This window comes from Pleurodeles waltl, chromosome 8 (genome assembly GCF_031143425.1).
Source record: "Pleurodeles waltl isolate 20211129_DDA chromosome 8, aPleWal1.hap1.20221129, whole genome shotgun sequence".
Classification (NCBI taxonomy): domain Eukaryota; kingdom Metazoa; phylum Chordata; class Amphibia; order Caudata; family Salamandridae; genus Pleurodeles; species Pleurodeles waltl.
This window is the reverse complement of record NC_090447.1, coordinates 23,888,582-23,912,751: the sequence shown is the minus strand read 5'-3', so window position 1 is coordinate 23,912,751 and position 24,170 is coordinate 23,888,582. Positions and strand designations below refer to the sequence as shown.

At 46.7% G+C, this 24,170-nt stretch overlaps 1 protein-coding gene across 1 annotated transcript in view; it reads left to right on the top strand.

Annotated features, from left to right (window-relative positions):
- The window catches only part of LOC138249318 (transient receptor potential cation channel subfamily M member 2-like), a 369,646-nt gene that overhangs the window by 262,997 nt on the left and 82,479 nt on the right, over positions 1-24,170 (top strand). The window contains exons 20-21 of the mRNA XM_069203277.1: positions 7,461-7,642; positions 17,719-17,851. Coding sequence (XP_069059378.1) covers positions 7,461-7,642; positions 17,719-17,851 — 315 coding nt within the window. The remainder of the gene's footprint in view (positions 1-7,460; positions 7,643-17,718; positions 17,852-24,170) is intronic.

Here is a 24,170-nt window from a genome sequence, read left to right as displayed (position 1 = left end):
CATGTTGAGTTTGCATTTTAGGTTTGCACCAGGGCACTCAGCCTGCCAAGGCAGTGCTGGGTGCATCTGGGTGCAGGGTCCTTGATGGTGGCACAATCAATGCTGCTGCTTTTAGGGGTCTACTCTTAATATCTCATGCCCTGGGTACTGGCGTACCCATTTATTAGGGACTTATAGTGATATTTAAGAGTGTATCAAATTGTGGCAAGCATCAGAACAGATTTAGAGAAAGAGCTCTGGCCTGGGGAACCTTGTTAGCAGGGGTCCTGGGCACTACCAACTTCTAGAACACATCAACATCAGGCAAAAAGTGAGGGCTAACTTGTTTCAGCCCAGACAAATGTTTCTGAATACTAAAGTCACTATGGTTGTGGCCCCTTCTCCTAGGAGTTAGTCCATTGCTCCTCCCACTTTTTCCCATCTGCCCAACCCCACCAAAGAGGAGGTTACATTGATTGTACCCTCATTGTGCAGTCAGTTTCACAGTGAGCTGGCGAAAGAGTTCAGGTCTGATGACCAGTTTGTTGTTGAATATCTAGGCAGCAACTAGCGCAAGGCTGTCCAGAAGTGGAAAGGTTCACAATACATCATCCTCTGCATTAAAATCTGTTACGTTTTTGTTACGAAAGAACCACTTGAAATAATCCATGCGCAGGCGGCCAAAGACAAGGCCTCGACATATGCACTGGCCCAGGGTGGTTTTGCCTTGGTGGGCATTTGTCACACAGTGACATGGACTTCCCTTCACACTTTCTTAAAAGTACTATTGCTTCTATTCAGAGGTGAGAAGTAATGGTCATTTTGCTCTTTCCGTGCTCCAGGATATCCTAGTCTGATTACTCCTTCAGACCCACCTTGTGGCATCTATTCAAAAGGTAAGACATCTACAGGCAGAAGAAAAAGTGACTCGCCCTTGGTAATGATCTTTCTGGTGGATAATCTCTGTACCTGCTGATTCCTAAAAGGCCCTACCTGCCTCCCCATGGTGTAAGATATTCATAGACCTTGTGCTAATTAGGTTCTAGTTTAGTTGTTGTGCTGCTTGTTTACATTCAAACTGATGCTGTACTTGTCTCCGCCTCAAAAGACTATGAAAAAATTTATGATGAACTGATGTTAGGGAGGCACAGTCCTACTATGGGGCTCTAGTGACATCATACCTGCGCTTCAGCTGGTGCAGAGATGGAGTCAGTGCTACCTAACGGTGCAGGAGAGTTACTGCAGAGTTCTGGATACAGTCTTGCATTTTGGGATATCCAGAATGTGAGAAATCTGCAGGTAAATAGAGTATCCACCAATAAGATATTTACCAAAGGTAAGCTTTTTGCCATTGGGCTCTCTCCCACCATCACTGCATTGCTTTCTGTATTTGTAAGAGCAGTGTGTGGAAAAAGGTATTGACATGTTTGTGACTTCCCCAAGTTACACCTTCTGGGAGTTCACTCCATGTCAAATGCCAATACAAATGGCACTTGTAATGAGGAAAGTCTTAATTCTATGCAGTCAGCTATACCTGGCAGTGCTTTTTCGAATTTCTGTCCTATCTTATTATTATTTGCCTCAACACCCATCAGATCTGGAGTTGATTCACATTGTATGTATTGCACACTCAGTAAAGTGCTGATCTTTGGTGAAATAGAGTACCCAAAGTATACTCCCACCGATAGGGTGTGCACAGTGACTACTTCTAGACCCATCTCATTGTCCTTATCATTGCTCCCTTACATGGACAATCCTCTGGAAAACGTGACCTTTCATCATCTTCAGGACTTTGACAAATTTAATAACCTAATTGACAGACAATAAATGGGCTTTTATCCCAGTCATAGTCTCAGCTGGTGGTTCTATGGGCCCTCAATGATCTTCACCAGCTCATTATTAAAGGAGAAACTGGCTTCTAGTCCTCTTATACTTGCCGGCCACAATTGATACCATAGACCACAGCATGCTGGCTAGGATCCTGAAAGTAGCAGGTATATCCTGTAAGGGCCTGAAGTGGATACAATCTGTTATTTCAGGGAAATCACAAGTGATCACGCTTCCCTTGTACTCTTCAAAGGCATAAGAACATCGCATATTGGATCCCACCAGGGACAATCCTCTCATCCTTTGTAAATGCAGCCCTTTTGCTGAGTTGCTCCTCCAAGCAGGGGTACGCTTGTACATGTGTGCTGCTAATCGCCCGTTCATTTTTCACATTCTTAGTGCACAAGAGTTTCCTAATCAAAGGACGAGACCTTTAACACACACCCTCCCCATTCTCAGGGGATGGATAGCCAGCAACTTCCTCAAGCTGAACCAGTCCTAAACCAAAGAGAAGGCTGCAATACTTTCAGTTGCCTGGGGTGCATCCCTTTACATAAATTGTATGGACATAGCCTTCCCTTCAAACGTTTGCAAAGCATTGCTGCTTCTATTTAGAAGTGAGAAGTGATGGGCATTTTATTCTTTCATTGCTCCTGGGTTTCCTAGACTGACCACTCCTTCACACCCACCACAAACCTAATACCTCCACCTCATCAGTCGTATAAAGGGATACAGCCTTATGGTGTGATATAAGGCAGCCCCATAGAACCTTCTACAATGGTGCAGAATGTAGGACTTTTCCTGTACAGAACCATTTCCTTCTGAGCCCAATCAAGGAAATGGGACTCACAGCTATTTCATCCACCTTTGCCTTCTAGAAAAGACTCTCCACTCTATTGATCCGTCTTTTCATATGCAAGTTGTAGGAAAGTACCGTCTTTCTTGGCATGTTACCCCCACTTTCTGCCTGTTTGTCAGTATGTTTTGCCTGTCTCACTGGGATCCTGCTGGGCAGGGCCCCAGTGCTCATAGTTTGTGGCCTAATGTGTGTGTTGTCAGTAGTGCTAAACTGTGTCACTGAAGTTCTGCTAACCAGAACTTCAGTGCTTATGCTCTCTCTGCTCCCAAATTAGTCACTATAGTTTAGTGACTTCATATTCCAATTACAATTGGCACACTGGACCCCCTATATAGGTCCCTACTATATGGTACCTAGGTACACAGGGCATTGGGGTTCCAGGAGATCCTTATGGGCTGCAGCATTTCTTTTGCCACCCATAAGGAACTCAGACAAACCCTTCTTCAGGACTGCCACTTCAGCCTGCGTGAAATAGTGCACACACTATTTCACAGCCATTTTCATTGCACTTAAGTAACTTATAAGTCACCTATATGTCTAACCTTCATTTACTGAAGGCTAGGTGCAAAGTTACTAAGTGTGAGGGCACCCTTGCACTAGCAAAGGTGCCCCCACACTGTCCAGGGCCAATTCCCCGGACTTCGTGAGTGCGGGGATACCATTACATGCATGCACTACAAATAGGTCAATACCAATGTCAAATGTCAAATATCAATGTCTGAGATCATGGAAGTGTCCCCTCATTTCAAATCTGGTATTTCGGGGGCATTCCCATGCATCCTGGGGGCTCCACCATGGACCCTCAGTACTTCCAAACCAGCTCTCTGAGGATTGCACTGCAGCTACAGCTGCTGCCACCTCACAGACAGGGTTCTGCCCTCCTGGGGTCTGAGCAGCTCAGTCCCAGGAAGGCAGAGCAAAGCATTTCCTTTGGTAGGAGGGTGTTACACCCTCTCCCTCTGGAAATAGGTGTTAGAGGCTTGAGGGGGGCTAGTCTCCTAGAGCCTTTGGAAATGCTTTGAAGGGCACAGATGGTGCCCTCCTTGCATAAGCCAGTCTACACTGGTTCAGGGACCCCTGGTCCCTGCTCTGGCGTGAAACTGGACAAAGGAAAGGGGAGTGCAAAGCTCTTGCAATACCACTGTAGTCATACAGTACTTACACACAAGAAAGACAATACTTAGTGTTACCAAAAATAAAGGTACTTTATTTTAGTGACACAAGGCCAAACATATCTTAGAGGCAATAAGCAATGTGAGACCACAGCACACAGAGGTACACCACGATCAAGTAACATGCACTAGTCCATGTTACTTGATGGTGTTGTACCTATGTGTGCTGTGGTCTCACATTGCTTATTGCATTTGTGTATATCTATGCACAATTTTGTGTCTACAGGGTAGTAGGACACCTGAACACTGGCACCAGCTTTGATCTTGTTAACACTTGTTGCTCATACATACTGTGTGTACTCCCCAGAGGTGCGGCACTTGTCACCCTTACTACTCCGATATCTTAGAGGCAATACTCCTTCTGGAGGTAAGTGTTATACACAACATATACCCTAGTAACCAAAATCAGGTAAGTAAATAGCGAAAATCACCATAGTTTACAATGGGCCTAGGGGGAACATAAACCATATACTAAAATAGTGGTATGCGAACGTTGTTTTTTTCACCTAGGCAAGAGTAGTGTGTAGAGGGGTTCTGCGTGTGTACGAAAACATCAAAGATAAGTAAAGTACTCTGCCCCAGAGCCCAGGAAACAGGAGTAAAGTAAAGCAAGTTTCCTCAGAACATACTAGAAGTCATAATAAAGAATAATGCAAAAAACAAGCATGACTGCAAGACACCAACGATGATTCCTGGACCTGAAGACCTGCAGAGAGGAGACCAAGTCCAAGATCAGCGGAAGAGTCCAGGAGTAACAGGAGCTCCTGCTAACCCGGATGAAGGTGCAAAAGTGGATTCTCTGGACAGAAGAAAAAGTCATAAATGCACCAAAGAAGACAACTGCAGGTTCCTGCTTGGTGCAAGAGATGCCCCACGTCGAGTAGATGTATGCAGGCTGGTTTTCATCGTTGGATTCCGCCAACAAGCCTTGGCTCATGCAAACGATGCGTTTGGTGGGAAAAGGCGCTACCTGGACCCAGGGGCTCTCAGCACTTCAGAGAGCCCTCAGAAGACCAGGCAGCACCCACAGAAGTCCCAGGACACTGGGACAAAGGAGTTGCAAATCGTGGTTCTTGCAACACTACACAAAGGGATCCCACGCCGCCGGAGAACAACTCAGGGAGCTGAGCGTCATGGGATAGAGTGCTGGGGACCTGGTCTACTCTGTGCATGAAGGATTCCTTGGAGAAGCACACAGAAGCCCTAGGAGCTGCAAAACATGCAGTGCACAGGGGCAAGCTCTTACCTCCACCAAATATGAACAGTTGGACCTTTGGACAGTCAGAGTCACTTCAGTCCACTACCTGTGTTCCAGGATCCACGCTCATCATCAGAGGAGGCAACCCAGAGTACTGGTCGTCGCTGCAGAGAGGTGCCTGCTGAAGCAATGAAGTGACTCCGTCACTCCACAGGAGATTCCTTTGGTCCTTCTGGTGCAGGATGAAGACAGGTAGTCCTCAGAGCGTTCACGACCTGGAACCTGCTGCAGTTGCTGTTAGGAGCTGAAGTTACAGAGTTGCAGTAGCCTTCTTGGATACTTTGTTGCAGTTGTAGAGTTCCTGCAACAGTTCTGCAGTTGATCCGACGGTAGAAGGTAAAGCAGAGGTTGCAGAGGATTCCTGCTGGAGTCTTGCAATCCGAATCTGAGGAAACACCCAGAGGAGAGAGCCTAAATAGCCCTCTGAAGGGGATTGGTCACCTAGCCAGGTAAGCACCTATCAGGAGGGGTCTCTGACGTTACCTGCTGGCACTGGCCACTCAGATGCTCCCAGAGTTCCCTGACCATCCTGAAAACAAGATGGCAGAACCCAGGGACACTCTGGAGGAACTCTGGGCACCACTCCTCGGGTGGTGATGGACAGGGGAGTGGTCACTCCCCTTTCCTTTGTCCAGTTTCAAGTCAGAGCAGCAACTGGGGGTCCCTGAACCGGTGTAGACTGGATTATGCAAGGAGGGCACCATCTGTGCCCTTCAAAGCATTTGCAGAAGCACTGGGAGGATACCCCTCCCATGCCTTTAACACCTATATGCAAAGGGAGAGGGTGTAACACCCCTTTCCTAATGGAAATGCATTGTTCTGCCTTCCTGGGATTGAGCTGCTCAAGCCCCAGGAGGGCAGAAACCTGTCTGAGGGGTGGCAGCAGCTGGGCTGCCCGTAAAATCCCTGTAAGACTGGTGGTAGCAATGCTGGGGGTCCTCTAAGGAGCCCCCAAAGTGCATGGAATGATACTTCCAATACTTGCAACAGTATTGGGGTATGATTCCGACATGTTTTATACCAAACATGCCAAGGTTCGGAGTTACCATTATGTTGGTGGACATAGTTAGTGATCTATGTACAGTTCATATATAAAATGGCATTCCCACACTCGCGAAGTCCAGTAAAATAGGACTGGAGCGCATGTAGGCACCTCTACTAGTGCAGGGGTGCCCTCACACACAGGTACCTGCACCCTGTGGATAAGTGTGGCACAATGGTTAGAGCGGCAGACCCTGATGCAGAGATCTGGCCCAGGACCAGGGTTCAATTCCTGCCTCTGTGGGTCTTGGGCTCAATTCCCTTGGACCAGATAATTCTCACCTTGGTGCCTAATCTAATTAATGGGCCCCACTCTGTAACTCTGGGCAATAGCTGGCTTAATCTCCACAACAGCCCTGACAGTGCTTGGATGCATGGCTTCACCCTGGGGGTGCCCAGGAGTGGGTGCCTCACAGGGAAAAGCCAGGAGCAGTTCCACAGCGGTGTGTGTACAGCGCCTTGAGACCCTAATGGGTGAGTAGTGTGCTACACAAGTGGGAAGTTTACAGTTTTACCCTGCCATCTGGCAATGGCAGGAATGCAGAACCCTTTGCATGTGTTCCCTATGGGTGGCAGAATAACTGCTGCAGCCTACAGGGATCCCCTTGAACCCCAGTGCCCTGGTTACCTAGCTACCATATACTAGGGACTTACATGGTGGCACCAGTATGCCAATTGTGGGGAGAAAAAGTTACCAGCAACCAAATTTAGAGGAGAGAGCATAGTCACTGGGGGTCCTGGTTAGCAAGATCCCAGTGAACACAGTCAAACACACTGACAAACAGGCCAAAAGTGGGGGTAACCAAGCTAGAAAGAGGTTAGTTTCCTACACTCTTGGTCTTCTTTTATTTAACTTTCTGATCTCTTATGCACCACACCTCTTTTTTCTAGTCTTTGAGCTAATGTTCTCTTCATCTGTTAGCTTACTGTTTTTCCACCTCTCTTGGTGCACTCTTCTCTGCCTGTGCGCATTTATTTCAAGGTGTACTCTGGTTCTTGTTCTTGCTGTCTTTTTGGCTAAGGTTTATCAACTTCTCATTTGCATTCCTGACCTCCACGTCTTCCAGCTTCTTGATCTTTTCTTCTTTTGTATGCTTTTATTCCACCCCAGTGTCTGCTCATTTCTTTTTGCACGTTTCAGTCTCTACCCTCTGTCTTGTGACTCATTCAGTCAGTGTCTTCTAGGTTTATGCTCTTTCTGTGTCAGTTGTTGCTTCGGTTTGGCTCACCCTGATCCTGATTTCTGCCACTTCCAGTGTTGTGTGGAAACCTTTACTTTGTGTGTCTGCTTCATGGGTTTTGTACTTTTTCTTTGCTTTCACAGTTACACATTTTCAGAAGTACAGGGTAACACAGATCAGATCTGGAGGTTCCAGCGCCATAGCCTTATTGAAGAATACTGCAGCCGCCCCCCGGCTCCTCCTCCCTTCATCATCCTCAGCCATCTCTACTTCTTGGTCAAGCATTACATTCTCCGCCTTCCTACAGGAGGCAGGAAGCCACTCAGTGAGTATCCAGTCAAACTTCTTACTATAGTCTCAGGTGTCACCTCTTCTCTTTAGGCAGATCAGCAAGGGTCTTGTTGAGATTCCCAGGTCTAGCTAATGTTTCTGAATTTTTCTGGCTCCTCCACAGAGGCAAGCTTTCTCCACTGTTACTGCCACAACCTCTCCTCCGATATCTCCAATCCTAGACCCACATTGGCCCCTTGTGGAGATACCCTCCTTCACTGTGGTAAGCACATACAATCAAGCAAGAGGCTTGCAAATGCCCAATGAATAGCGTACTCTCTCTGTCTTCCTGATTTCTGCAGAGGGTTTGGAGAAGATGTATGATAATTAGCAGCAAATCAGTATGTAGTGTGGAACCCACAATTAACTTCTACTAGGGCTTCTTGCTGGGAAAATCACAGTCAGTTGCAAAGAAATTGCTTAGGAATGTAATTGATTTGCAGGTATTCAAAAAATCCTGTCCCAATTGGAAACTTTGGGAACCAATCAACATGCCAGACCAGGAACCAATCTGAAATGCTGTAACTCTGACATAGGCCCAGGAGGCAAAGATAGACTCTGTTAGAGGTCCCCATGACTTTTTATGTATGTGAACATGTATACATTTTTTATTTAAATAGTGTATATCAAGCTGGAGAGCAACAGATTTCTGAACACTGGGCGTGAGCATACGATATGGATTCATAATTGGAGAAGTAGATTAAATGTTAGTTCGTCTTGTGTGAAGTAGTGCTGTTTTAAGAAATGGTTCTTCGGTTCCTTTCTGAATTTCAGAAAAATAGCCATTCTGATGTTTCTAGGGATGTTGTTCCAGATCCTGGGAGTACAGCTTCCCTTACGGCATTTTGTAATTTCCAGTCTAACAGTGTCCTGGCCTTTGGTCTGGTGCTGTCTTCCAGGCTTCCAGTGATGACTATTCTGATGGGCTTGTAGGTGATACGGCTAGACTTGAAAAAGAGGCAGACCTCGACATGGAGGCAATGCATTTGGGGGATGAGGTTAAACTTTTGTACGCCTTTGATGGCGTGTTATAGCTTGAATGCAGCATCTCACGGGTTGCACAGTGTTTTGGGAGGCCATTTTACAGAGTGTTGTCTCTGATCCAGGTGAGAGAAGACCACAGCTTACACTGTTATCATGAAGTCAGTTTGGGGTAAGTGGGCTTTCAGTTTATTTTAGAAGTAAGAATTGATACCATGCAGTCTTGGTATTAAGTGCTAGACAGAGTGAGTGTCTCTGTGTTCTCAGTGATATGTCCTTGAAGGAGAGGTCAGTGCTGAGGGTGAGTCCAAGTGATTTGTTCCTGGGTGTCAGCTAGGGGTGAAGCAAATAGTGTTCATCTTAGAAAGCTGGACTTAAATCTGTCTTTTGTTCGTGGTGTTGGCAGGCATGAGGAATTCAGTCTTTGTTAGGTTCATCTTCATGTAGGAGCTTGATATCCAGTTTGGCATTAGGCCAAGTCCAGTTTTGAGTTACAGAATCCTGTGAGCTAATGCCTTTTTTGAGGAAAAGTTGAATATTGATGACATGCTGTACATTTTAGTATAGATCCCATGGGTTTCAGATGGAAATTAAAGATGAAGTGGGGAGGGAATAAATCATTGGAGAACTCTGCAGGAGATCAGGAGTTTCATAGACCTTAAGGGTCCAATCCAGGAGAGTGGAGAAGGTCAGAAGTGAGCCATTGAAAATTGTGCACAAGGAAGCCATGGAAATTCCAGGGAGTTGTTCAATGCTTGGTGGTCAGCTTTGTTAACAGCTACAGAGAGGTTGAGCAGGATGCAGGGATCTCTTTTGTTATTTATCAAAAGGTAGTCAAATATTTGAAGAGTTGTCTCTGTGCCGCAGTGTTGTCTGAGGTCTGACTGTTATCCCACAGAAGAATGTTCTGCTCTTTCAATTGACTGCATTTTGATTTCTTGCTGACCTTTTCCATGGTCGTCAATTCACCAAAATGCTAGGGGTAGGGAAGTGACATCACACGCCCTTTAACCTTTTCTGTGACTCACACACACATGCTTACTCATACACACATATTCACACACACATCCTTACAGACACACACACACACACACACACACACACACTTTCACATAAACAGGCTCTCACCCACAAGCATGCATATCACATACATTTGTAAGCATTTTTTACTTACCTTAACTGCCAAATAGGGTCATATTCCAGCAATAAGTACTACATTTTTTATTACACAAATAGTGAATAATGTTATTCACTATCTGAGTGTAGGAACCTGGCTCGGTTTATGGTGGGGCACCCTATACTAAGTCTAGGCAACCCTTAGTGATAGTGAGGAGGTATCCAGATAGCAAAAGCTCTCTAGGTGTAGCTGAGGCAAGCAGCTGAAACTTATCCAGGAGGAATGTAAAGCTCTTGCAATACCACAAGTGTTGCAAAAATAAAGGATACTTTATTACAGCGCGACTACTAAGCTGGCATTGGTATATCTCCCTTTGGACATATATACACACAATATATACACAGAATAACCATCGGATTTAGCATAAAAATACACAGGGCCCTATGGGGGACCAAACCATATACTAAAAAAGTGGAATGTGAAACAGTGACCCGAAACAAGGCAAGTGTGGTAGTACCAGCCAGAACAGAAAGTGTGGGTCTTAGAGCCTGTGGCCCCAAGAGTACTCCAAAACAAGTGGAGTGACATCCACACAATAGTAGACCAGAAAAGTGAGGTCACCTATTTGATTGACTTAGGCACTCCTTGAAGCCCCCACAGGGTGCTTCATGTGAACCACCTCAAACCTTACTACAACAGGGCTGACATGAGCTTGCTTATGGCCACTGATGAAGGGCAGGAACCAGAGAGTGACCCTCTTTCTGGCCTTCTCTCCCACAACCCTGATAATGGTTCAGTAGATGGGGTCGTATTTGCAGACTGTCTTTCTGAGCAACAACAAGCTGACTGCAGACAAGTTCTCAGTCAGTTTTTTTTAACTCTTTTACCTGAACCCTAGTCAGACCACCTGGTGTGCCCATGATGTGGACACAGGCAATAGTTTGCCTGTAGAGTAAAATCTACAGGCAGCCTGACCATGTGAGATATTGCATCAGGTGCTGGATGTGGGGGTAATTGAACCTTCAAATAGCCCTTGGGCTAGCCCAGTAGTCCTTGTGCCAAAATCTTACTCCCAGGGTGGAAAGAGAGAAATGAGGTTTTGTGTAGACTACAGGGGCCTCAATGCAGTCACGAAGACTGATGCCCATCCAATTCCTAGGGCAGATGAGCTGTTTCACACTTTGGCTTCAGCCAGGTACCTCAGCACATTTGACCTGACAGCAGGCTACTGGCAGACCAAGTTAACTGATGCTGCCAAGTGCAAAACAGCATTTTCTACCTCTGGTGGGCATTATCACTTCACAGTGATACCCTTTGGTTTGATAAAGTCACCTGTCACATCCCAGAGATTGATGAATCAAGTTCTGGCAGGTCTTGAAGACTTTAGTACAGCATATCTAGATGATATTGCTGTCTTTAGCTCCACCTGGCAGGATCACCTGGTCCACCTCAGGGGTGTACTTGAGGCCCTGAAAAAGGCAGGCCTCACTATCAAAGCTACAAAATGCCAGATAGGGCAGAGTAAAGTGGTTTACTTGGGTTTACCTGTTAGGTGGGGGCTCAGCCCCTTCAGAGCAAAATCCAAACTATCATGGATTGGGTTGCTCCAACTACCCAGACCTAGGTCAGAGCTTTTCTGGGCCTGACTGGGTACTACAGGAGATTTGTCAAAGGGTATGGCTCCAGTGTAGCCCCTTTGGTTGTTCTCACTTCTAAAAAGATGCCTAAAAAGCTACAGTGGACAGTTAGCTGTCAAGAGGCCTTTAATAATCTGAAAAAACCATGTGCTCAGCTCCCATTCTTAAAAGCCCAGACTATTCCAAACAATTCATTGTCCAGACAGATGCTTCTGAAGTAGGGATAGGAGCAGTGCTGTCACAAATTAATAAAGATGGCCAGGGTCAACCTGTGGCTTTTATCAGCAGAAGGTTGACCCCCAGAGAGAAGCGTTGATCAGCCATTGAGAGGGAGGCCTTTGCTGTGGTCTGGGCCTGGAAGAAGTTGAGGCCATACCTGTTTGGCACACACTTCACTGTTTAGACAGACCATAAGCCCATCATGTGGCGTAAACAGATAAAAAGTGAGAACCCCAAACTTTTGAGGCAGCCCATTTCCTTACAGTCGATGGACTTTTCAGTCGAACATAGACTTGGGAGTAACCATGCCAATGCAGATGGACTCTCCAGCTATTTCCACTTAGATAATGAAGGCTCGACTGGGCAAGGTTAGTCTCATTAGCTTTAATTTGGGAGGGGGTTATGTAGGAAGGTGCCATCTTTCTAGCATAGTTACCCCCCACTTTTTGCCTGATGTCAGTGTGTTTAGACTGTAGTTTCTAGACTGGGAAGATGCTAACCAGGACCCCTGTGACTGTGCTCTCTCCTCTAAATTTGGTTGCTGGTAAACATTTCACACCCACAATTGGCATACTGGTGCACCCATGTAAGTCCCTCGTATATAGTACTTAGGTAGCCAGGGCATTGGTACAACTGGGGTCTCCCATGGGCTGCAGCATTTATTATGCCACCCAAGGGAGCCAATGCAAACCGTCTCTGCAGGCCTGCCCTTGCACCCTGTGTGAAACCGCGCAGGCACCCTTTCCCTACCGAACCTGGTCACTGCACTTAGACATTTTAAGTCACCGCCCTGGTTGGCCCTTCAGCCCAACCACAGGGTGCATGTCTCTAAGTGTGAGGGTACCCTGGCATGAGCAGAGTGCCCCTACAGACCCCAGGCCCATTCCTGAACTCTGTAAGTACGGGGAAGCCATCTTAAGCTGTGTATTGGACACTGGTCAACATGAATGGTGCAACTGCATTATGGCTTCTTCGAACCTAGGCATGTTTGGTGTCAAACATGTTGGAATCATACAACTTCACCAATTCCAATGCTAGTTGCATGATACCATGCACTCTGAGGGTTCCTTAGAGGATCCCCCAGTTCTGCATGTCCAGCCTTACGGGGTCTAGCTGCCATCCCAAGATGCTGCTCACCCCAAACACTGGTCTGCCCTCCTGCTGAAGAGCCAAGCTTTGTCCAGAAAGGCATAAAAAAGGATTTCCTGCAAGGGAGAGTTGTGACCACCTCCCCTTATGTATTAGTGGCATATTAATACTTTGTTTGCACTGAATTGGCCTAATTTATTTTAACGCAAATTCAGCGCAACCTTAACTCCACATTTATTTTTTTATGCTAGACCCGTATAGCGTCAAAATATTTAACTTAAAGTCATTTTTTGAATGCGTAAAACAACCTTGCGTCCCATCCATAAATTACTCAAAGCCCCTTGCGCCTTATGTAACCCCTTCGCTGCCAGGCCTTTTCCCCCTCAGGTGCCAAGCCTTTTTTGGCTATTTGGGGCAGTTTGCGCTTAGGCCCTCATAACTTTTTGTCCACATAAGCTACCCACACCAAATTTACGTCCTTTTTTTCCAACATCCTAGGGATTCTAGAGGTACCCAGACTTTGTGGGTTCCTCTGAAGGAGACCAAGAAATTAGCCAAAATACAGTGAAAATTTCATTTTTTTAAAAACAAAATGGGAAAAAAGGGCTGCAGAAGAAGGCTTGTGGTTTGCAGTGCTAAAATTACCATTTTCCCAACTTTCAGGAACAGGCAGACTTGAATCAGAAAACCCAATTTTTCAACACAATTTTGGCATTTTTCTGAGACATACCCCATTTTTACTATTTTTTGTGCTTTCAGCCTCCTTCCACTTAGTGACGGAAATGGGTGTGACACCAATGCTGGATCCCAGAAAGCTAAACATTTCTGAAAAGTAGACAAGATTCTGAATACAGCAAGGGGTCATTTGTGTAGATCCTACAAGGGTTTCTTACAGAAAATAACAGCTGAAATAAACAAATATTGAAATTGAGGTGAAAAAAACAACAATTGTTCCCAATGTTTTACTCTGTAACTTTTTCCTGCGATGTCAGATTTTTGAAAGCAATATACCGTTATGTCTGCTAGACTCTTTTGGTTGCGTGGATATATAGGGCTTGTAGGTTCATCAAGAACCCTAGGTACCCAGAGCCTATAAATGATCTGCACCTTGCAATGGGTTTTCATTTCATACCGGGTATACAGCAATTAATTTAATGAAATATAAAGAGTGAAAAATAGGTATCAAGAAAACCTTTGTATTTCCAAAATGGGCACAAGATAAGGTGTTGAGAAGCAGTGGTTATTTGCACATCATCATACTAGCATGTGAATTACAGGGCATTTCTCAATTGCACATCTTTTTTACACACTGTCTACATCTGTAAAGTAAAAAATGAAGAGAAATACAAGGGACAATAACACTTGTTTTGCTATTCTGTGTTCCTCGAAGTCTCCCGATAAAAATGGTACCTCACTTGCATGGGTAGGCCTGATGCTCGTGACAGGAAACGCAACATGGACACATCACATTTTTACATTGAAATCCGATGTGTTTTTTGCAAAGTGCCTAGCTATAGATTTTGGCCTCTAGCTCAGCTGACACCTAGGAAAACCTAGCAAACCTGCACATTTTTGAAAACTAGACACTAGGGGAATCCAAGATGGGGTGACTTGTGGGGCTCTGACCAGGTTCTGTTACCCAGAATCCTTTGCAAACCTCAAAATTTGACCAAAAAAATACTTTTTCCTCTCATTTCGGTAACAGAAAGTCCTGGAATCTGAGAGGAGCCACAAATTTCCTTCCACCCTGCGTTCCCCTAAGTCTCCCTATAAAAATGGTACCTCACTTGTGTGGGTAGGCCTAGCATCCGCGACAGAAAATGCCCCAAAACACAACGTGGACACATCACATTTTCCCAAAGAAAACAGAGCCTTCCCACCAGAAGCAGACTTGTTTTGGTTCCAAAGCAGACTAGCAGCGGTTCCAAAAGCCAGTAGCAGAAACTTGCAGAGAGTTCCTTGGAGAGTCTTGCTCGATGAATCTGAAAACCCACCCAGGAGGGAGCCCTTAAGTAACCCTAAAAGGGGGTTGGTCACTCTCTGAAGTGACCCACCTATCAGAGGAGGTCAGGGATGTTATCTACCTGGCCTAACCAGTTAGATGCTCCCAGGGGCCTCAGCTCATCTTGTTTCCAAGATGGCAGGATCAAGTGGCCACCTGGCAGAGCTTTGTGCACCTCCCTAGGGGAGGAGCTGGACAGGGGGGATGGTCACTCCCCTGTCCTTTGTGCAATTTTGCACCTTAGTGGGAACTGGGGGTTCCTTAACTGAACTGGTGCAAACTGGATTATGCAAGGAGGGCACCAAATGTGCTTTTCAAAGCAGACTGGTGGCGTTCAGAGGCGCAGGAGGGCAGAACAGTTTCTGGGGTCAGCAGCATTGTGGGCTGGCAGCTAGACCCCATACGGCTGCACAGGCAGAACTAGGGGATCCTCTAAGGAACCCCCAGAGTACATTGTATCATGCAACTAACATTGGAATAGGTGTAGTTGCATGATTCTAACATGTTTGACACCAAACATGCCTAGGTTTGGAAAAGCCATTATATAGTTGGACCACTCATGTTGACCAGTGTCCTCTATATAGCTTAGGATGGCTTCCCTGCACTTACAGAGTCCAGGAATGGGCCTGGGGTCTGTAAGGGCACCCTGCTCATGCAGGGTTAGCCTCACACTTAGAGACATTAACCATGCCCTTGGGCTGAAGGGCCTACTAGAGGGGTGATTAATAATGTCTAAGTGCAGTGACCAGGTTCGGTAGTGAAAGTTTGCGTGCACCATTTCATGCAGGCTGCAATAGCAGGCCTGCAGACACAGTTTGAGTGGTCTCCGATGGGTGACATAATATATGCTGCAGCCAATGGGAGACCCCCGGTGGACAATTTCCCTGGGTACCTAAGTACCATATACTAGGGACCTACATGAGTGCACCAGTATGCCAATTGTGGGTGTAAAAAGGGCGCTAGCAACCAAATCCAGAGGGAGAGACTGATTAGCAGGATCCCAGTGAACTACAGTCTAAACTCACTGACCTCAGGCAAAAAGTGAGGGTAACTATGCTAGAAAGATAACACCTTCCTATACCAAGTTATACAAAATTCTGAGAAAACAAAGAGTGAAGCCAGAACTGAAGTTCATAAGGATGAGCTGCCTCTGTGTTCCTGGCACTGATTTTGCCACCACTAAGGCCAGGGGGTTGCAAAGGCTGTGCCAGGGGTCGCAAGGGGCAAGCCAGGGGTCGCAGCTGCAACCCCTGGCGACCACTAAATGATGCCCATGACCTTTTCTGATGAAAGGTAGGTGGGTGATGGGACTGTAGTACCCAGGGTAGGTATTTTCAGCTTTTGAGGTATGGAAGAATCGACTTTTTTAAATAAAGATTGAACTACAGTGAACTGTGGGAGGTATTTTAACCTACTCTGTTCCCTCCTTGGATCTGGTATTGGTATAGGGAGAACAGAGGCGATGGCTGAGCGAAGGAGGGGATTGAGGAAAAATGAGAGAAAGCAACCAGGCGACAGAAAACACTGTTTTGTAGTTTTGTTTTGGACATGTGTCCTCTTTTTTAGCTGTGTGGGCTCTTTTTACCCTATATGTTGAATATCCTATCTTTTATTTGAGCGGTGCTAGCTTTGTGAAGGCAAAACACATTACTCCGTGTTCCTCTCCATTGCATGCTTTATATGTCCCAAACCTGCTACCCGCCCACATTCAAAGGGTGTAGGAAAGTAATATTCATTGAGCCGAGGGAGAAGGGAGTGGCGAGGAATGTTGAGGAAGAACCCACATTTCCAAGGAACTAAGATGCATTAGAAGCAGTAGTTAAGAGAGGAGGGTACCACAATAACACAAGATCTGCACTAGAAGCCTTGTGAAGGGAGATCAAGGATATAAACTCATCCGGGAGACAGGAGGGTCACAGGAGTAGTTAAATGCCACCGAAGTGTAAGTTGCAGCTAAAGTGAGGTCTATTCCCAGCAGTCATGAAGCGAGACATGGTAAGGAGGCGGGGCAGCAGTAAGAGACCCTGGCTGCACTCCATGAATGCATTGCGCTCTCTTCCAGGAGGAGGACATTTGGGGCCAGATGTATCATGCATTGGGCCATTTGCAACTGCAAAAATGCATTTTGGTATGTATGGCAATTTGCGTTTCGGTAACTTGTTACCGAATCGCAAATTGGAATTGCGATTACATATGGATTCGGTATTAGGAAGGGGCGTGTCAAGGATGTCCCTTCCTAATACCGAATCAAAGCGGTATGCAAGAATGTTTTGTGACTGGAATGTGGTCGCAAAATATTCAAATTTTTAACCCTGCTTCAAGTAGGTGGAATCCCATTTTCAAACAGGAAGGGGTCCCCAAGATACTCCTTCCCCTTTGCGAATAAATGCATAAAAAATTGCCTGCTCTTAAAAAATTAAAAGAAAACTTTTCATTTTTCTTTTTTAAATGCATTCCGTTTTCCTTAATGGAAAGCGGGCTGCATTTAAAAAAAAAAAAGATTGTTATATTTAAAAGCAATCACAGACATGGTGGTCTGCTGAGCCCAGCAGGCCACCACCCCTATGACTTTAGCGTTTCCTAATGGGTGCCAAATTTTTATCAACCTCATAAATATTAATGAGGTAGGTCGCTTTGCGATTCATTAGGAAACGCAAAATGAAACTCCATGAGCTTCATACATTTAAATAGCGATTACCTTATTGCGATTCACAAGGAATCGCAATTAGGGAATCGCAATTTAATAAAATGATACATCTGACCCTTGGTACCAGTTAATATGGACATGCAGAAGCCCATCGGAGGAAGAATAGTGCAAGAGCAGAGGAAGGCTTGGAGGTGAAGCTTAGGATGTTGCAGCAGCATGGAGCTCAGAGTGTAGGTCTGCCCGACAGGCTTTGTCTGCCTTCTACAGCATTGTATATTCAGAATGCCATGAGCTTGTGGTAGTTATTGGAATAAGTATTGTTTGAAATGCTGATATAAACCCTCCTGTAGTCTTCTTACCTGCAGTGCTTTCCTAACAGTGCACAGGTTGGATGAGGAAGATTACAAGTCCCTTTTGTCCTGGGAGGCTGAGTGCAGAGATGAATACCTCTCGAGCCAAAACCAGGAGAAGAGCCAAAGCACGGAGGAGAGAATGCAAGAGACGTCAAAGAAGTAAGTATCACTCGCTGTGTCCACTGTTGTCACTGTCACGATGCCAGTAGCACATGCATCACTGAGCCACACAGCCCTCGCTGTGAAAGTAACAACAGGCATGTCTACCCAAGGAGCCCCACTAGTGTGTGGATGTGATACATCATTAGCAAATGTGACCATGAGCAACAAGAACCTGTTGTTTGTTCACCGGAATCAGGTCCATACCCTTCAGATTCAGATTAGTGGTCACAGATGCCTGGTCACAGGTTGTTCATCCATGGCTGGCCATGGATAAACCATTCATAACTACTGTGTGTCGATGAAGAGAGAGCAGGAAGGTCTTCTAGGCATGGTAAGGTGATGTAATAATAGGTAGATCGAGTGCTCATGGCTTGTGTGTTTCTAGACATCCTTCTGCCATCCCTGAAAGACATGAGACATCATACTAGAGTAAGTGGGGCATGATGCGGTGAGGTAGCTGTAATCCATAGGCTCGAAATAAAGGTTGAAACTTCACAAGTTACCTTTGTCGGAGGCTGGCCTGGTTTGTAGTGGGCACCGTGGGTACTTACACCTTATACCAGGTCCAATTATCCCTTGCTAGTGAATGTAGTAGTGTTCTAGCAGCTGATAGAGCTAGCTATAGCAGAGCAGCTTAGGCTGAACTAGGAGACATGCAAAACTCATGCAATACCACTTATAGTTACACAGTACTTATACACAAGTAAAGACAATACTCAGTGTTACCAAAAATAAAGGTATTTATTTGGGTGACACAGTACCAAAAATATCTTAGAGACAATGGGGGCGATTCTGACCCCGGCAGTCCTTGACCGCCGGGGCCAGGGTCGGCGGGAGCACCGCCAACAGGCTGGCGGTGCCCCGCAGGGCATTCTGACCGCAGCGGTTTGGCCGCGGTCAGATGCGGAAAACCGGCGGTCTCCCGCCGGTTTTCCGCTGCCCTGGGAATCCCCCATGGCGGCGCAGCTTGCTGCGCCGCCATGGGGGATTCTGACAGCCCATACCGCCATCCTGTTCCTGGCGGTTCTCCCGCCAGGAACAGGATGGCGGTATGGGTTGTTGTGGGGCCCCTGGGGGCCCCTGCAGTGCCCATGCCAATGGCATGGGCACTGCAGGGGCCCCCGTAAGAGGGCCCCACTTTGTATTTCAGTGTCTGCATTGCAGACACTGAAATACGCGACGGGTGCAACTGCACCCGTCGCACCTTCCCACTCCGCCGGCTCAATTCTGAGCCGGCGTCCTCGTGGGAAGGGTTTTTGCACTGGGCTGGTGGGCGGCCTTTTGGCGGTCGCCCGCCAGCCCAGTGCAAAAGCCAAAATACCCTCAGCGGTCTTGCGACCGCGGAGCGGTATTTTGGAGGGGGGAAGTCTGGCGGGCGGCCTCCGCCGCCCGCCAGACTTAGAATGACCCCCAATACTCCTTCTTGAGGTAAGTATTATAAACAATATATGCACTAGACACCAAAATTAGACAAGTAAATAGTCATAGAACAATGCAAACAGTAGGAAATCCTATAGAATGCAGTGGGAGAAAATAGGTCTAGGGGCAACACAACCCATATACTAAAAAGTGGATTGTGAATCACAAACTCCCCCCTAGACAAGTGTAGTGTGTGCAGAATCGCTGGGAGAGTAAGAATACAGTAAAGGTAAGTAAATTACCCCACCCCAGAGCCCAGAAAAGCAGGAGTAAAGTACTAAGTTTCCTTAGGACACACTACACCTCGTTTTGGGGATTTTGCATCAGTCAACAAAGTCTGCAAAGAACAACTGCTGAATTATTGGACCTGAAGACCTGCAAAGGAAGGGGACCAAGCCCAGAAGTCGAAATAAGTTCCAGGAAGGACAGGAGCCCCTGCCAACCCAGAAGAGAGTGCAAAAGAAGAAGGTTAGTGAAAGACTGCAGAAAAGCACCCTAGGAAGATGCCAGTGGGTTCCTGCATGATGCAAAAGATGTACCATGGCGTGAAGATCGTTGCAGATGAGATTTTGCGTTGGAAGGCACCAACAAGCCTTGGCTACGGAAAAAGTGTGTTTTTCATCAAAATGGTGCCAGATGGACCCAGGAGGGACCTGGGGTACTCAACTCTGTGTGAGGGGGAAGAGTGGGCTTTCAGCACTTTAGAGAGCCCTCAGGATGTGCCAGCCAGCACCCTCAGAAGCTGCAGGATCTGGGTTCAAAGGAGGTGAAAAATGCGGTTGATGCAGCACAACAAAAGAAGGTCTCATGCCAATGGAGAATAACTCAGCGAGTTGAGCATCGCAGGGTGGAGTGCTGGGGACCTGGGCCAGGCTGTGCACAATGGAATTTTGCAAAGAGTGCACAGTGGCCTCAGGAGGCGAAGAAGACACAATACACAGCGGTACTGTCGTTGTCGGGGAAGGCAAGGACTTACCTCCTCCAAATTGTGTCAGCAGGACCTCAGGACAGACTATGTCGATGATGTCCACCCTCTGTGTCCTTAGGAGCATGCTCGTCGCCGTGAGAGGAGTTCCAGGGTATCAATCGTCGCCTTGGAAGGTGCCTGCTTGGAGCAGGGGAGTGACGCTGTCACTCCACGGGAGATTTCGTCGGTCCTTCTGGTGCAGGATGAAGACAGGGAGTCCCCAGAGCATGTACACCGTGGAAACTGTTGCAGTTGCTGACTTGGAGCTGAGGTTGCTGAAGAAAAATGTCTCTTGTAGACACTTTGTTGCAGTTACAGCATTTCTTGGAGCAGGCTGCGGTTGATCCGGGGTCAGAAGAGTCTGAAGTTCTTGCAGAGGATTCCTGAAGGAAACTTGCAAGCAGAATCTGAAGAGAACCCACAGGAGAGACCCTAAATAGCCCTGAGAGGGGGACTGGCTACCTCATCAGGTAGGGACCTATCAGGAGGGGTCTCTGACGTCACCTGCTGGCAATGGCCACTCAAACCCCTCCAGAGTGCCCCCACACCTTGCAAAGCAAGATGGCTGAAGTCTGGGACACACTGGAGGAGCTCTGGGCACCACCCCTGGGGTGGTGATGGACAGGGGAGTGGTCACTCCCCTTTCCTTTGTCCAGTTTCCCGCCTGAGCAGGGGAGAAGGGGTCCCTGAACCGGTGTAGACTGGTTTATGCAAGGAGGGCACCATCTGTGCCCTTCAAAGCATTTCCAGAGGCTGGGGGAGGCTACCCCTCCCCATCCTGTAACACCTATTTCCAAAGGGAGAGGGTGTAATACCCTGCTCTCAGAGGAAATGCTTTGTTCTGCCTTCCTGGGACTGGGCTGCCCAGACCCCAGGAGGGCAGAACCCTGTCTGTGAGGTGGCAGAAGCTGTAGCTGCAGTGCAAGCCTCAGAGAGCTGGTTTGGCAGTACTGGGGGTCTGTGGTGGAGCCCCCAGGATGCATGGAATTGGCTCCCCAATACCAGATTTGGAATGGGGGGACAATTCCATGGTCTTAGACATGTTACATGGCCATATTCGGAATTACCATTGTGAAGCCACATATACTCACAAAGTCTGGGGAAATGGCCCTGAACTATGTGGGGGCACCTTTGCTAGTGCAAGGGTGCCCTCACACTTAGTAACTTTGCACCAAACCTTCAGCAAGTGAAGGTTAGACATATAGGTGACTTATAAGTTACTTAAGTGCAGTGAAAATGGCTGTGAAATAACATGTGCGTTATTTCACGCAGGCTGCAGTGGCAGGCCTGTGCAGGGGTTTGTCTGAGCTCCCTATGGGTGGCAAAAGAAATGCTGCAGCCCATATGGATGTCCTGGAACCCCAATGCCCTGGGTACCTAGGTACCATATGCTAGAGACTTATAAAGGGGGTCCAGTATGCCAATTGAAATTGGTAAATGAAGTCACTGGCCTAAGTGACAAATTTAAAAGCAGAGAGAGCATAAGCACTGAGGTTCTGGGTAGCAGAGCCTCAGTGACACAGTTAGGCACTACACAGGCATACATATTAGGCCACAAACTATGAGCACTGGGGTCCTGACTAGCAGGATCCCAGTGAGACAGGCAAAACACACTGACATATATGTTTTTATCTATGAGCACTGGGGTTCTGGCTAGCAGGATCCCAGTGACACAGTAGAAACACACTGACACACACTCACAAAACAGGCCAAAAGTGGGGGTAACTATGCTAGAAAGAGGCTACTTTCTCACACACTCTTAATCTCAACCTTCTAGTGCCTTGGCATACATTTAAAAACAATTGAGCTGCAGCGATAAACGTTTTGTGTCGTATTTACCACCCACCTGGCAACAGTAAAACCTTTGCGGACTAACTAATTGAACTCACCACTGACCCCCTCACAAAATCAGGCAACAACATTGTCCTTGCAAGAAAGAAAAAAATCACAAATCCTAAATAGAGGCATTTATTTGTCACACAATTTGTGTAATTCAACTCTGCTCAGCCCCCCCTCACACAAAGCTACAATCTTAAATTACTGTCATTGCAAAGGAAGGAAGAATCACAATTAATACACCAACCCACGGTGTGTGGTGAGACTGGAACTGTTCTCCTCAATGTTTTCCGAAATTAGATTTTTTTAAAGCAGCTGTGTGTCCTTTGCTTTACACGGGGTTATATTATAATGTGTTAGACCTGACAGCCTTAGGGTTGTTTTCCGTCAAACTTTTTGCCTGCCTCCTCCACTTTTCTGACCTCATTGTGCTGGTCTTAGGACTTTGTGCACTTTACCACTGCTAGCCCGTGCTAAAGCGCTTGTTCTCACTGTCTTAAACATGGTAAAGTGGTACAAGATGTACCTAGGGCCTGTAAATTAAATGTGTGGGCCCACAGCACTGATTGTGCCACCAACCTAAAAAGCCCTTTAACCAATGTATTTAAAAGGCAGGGCATGTACTTTTAAGTTGTATATGTCTTGGTAGTGAAAAACACCAACATTTGTTTTTCACTACTGCAAGGCCTTTCTCTCCCAACGAGTAACATTGGAATTACCTTATTACACTTTATAAGTGTGATTCCCAATTGGAAAGAGGTAAATCCTTCACGTCTAACATCTCTGGAATCACAATTAAAAGTCATAACTTATATTGAAGTTAGATTTTAAAGTGCAATTCTGAAAATGCTACCATTAGAAAGTTAGTATTTTCCTACTTAGCCATTTTGGTCCTGCAGCATGTCTCTGATCACATGTCTGAGTAGTTGATATTTGGGCTTTGCGTATTCTTCCTAAAAAGCCACACACAAAAGGAGCTTAGGTGTGACTTGATGGGCCATCATGGCAAGATTGGAAGGAGGAGCTGGACACAGCCTCACTTACACCTGAATAGGCTGTGTCCTGTCCCCACACAAAGAGCTGCATACCCCCCTATAGTGATTCTGCACCCGGAGCATGAATCAGGGACCTCTGTACACCATAAAGGCAATTCTTTGAAGTCTCCCCCACTTCAAAGGCACTAATAGGAATATGTACTGGACATCAAACATCACCACTTCAGTACACCTCTGGACCTGTGGGTAATCTGCCAGAAAGAAGGACTGGGGTGCTGCTATAAGGACTGTCGCTCTGCTGGGCTGCTACTTTGCTGGACCCCATGCACTGCTGTTCAGACCTGCTGTTCTCTTTTCTGGGTGAGAAGGACTGGACCTGCATTGCTTGAACCCTGAACCCAGAGTGACTCCAAGCGCTAGTTGACTGGCCTGCTGATCTGAAGACTTCCAACAACCCTGCTCCTGCATCTGGACTCTGCAATATGTCAGTATTCGCTGCCAAATGGTGCCAGCCCTGCCATGGACCCTTGGAAGTGGTCCTAAATGCATTGCCTCTGTGGAACCATCGGAACCAACACATCTTCCACTGTGTGTTGCAATCCTGAGCAGAACCAACTCATCGACTTTACTGCATGGGTTGGACCTGTTGCAAGCCTCGCATTGCTGCCACATCCTGCAACTTTGAACCAATGCATCGCTTTTGGAACCACTGATGCGTGATTCTTCTCTCTGAGCAAGCTCCTCAAATCCCTTATCAACAGCAGCCTAAATGACGATGCAGAACCTCCACATCGCAGCCAGAGCGCTCATCGGAATCAACGCATCGCCTCTGCTTTGCCAAGCATCCTCCGAATCGGCCTTCACAGTGCAAACCCTGTCCACGGATTTTCGATGACGATGCATCAGGACCTCGCACTGCAACCTCATCACAACATGGAACTGATGCATTGCCTGTGCTGCATGCCACATCTTCGGTGTGGACCCACACAATGCCCTGCAACCTTGGGTTAATGTACTGTGAGTCAGCGGACCTAACTGGGTCCTCGTAGTTGGCGTGTGCTTTATCACGGTCAGTCTGAACTTTTGACTTTGACCTGGA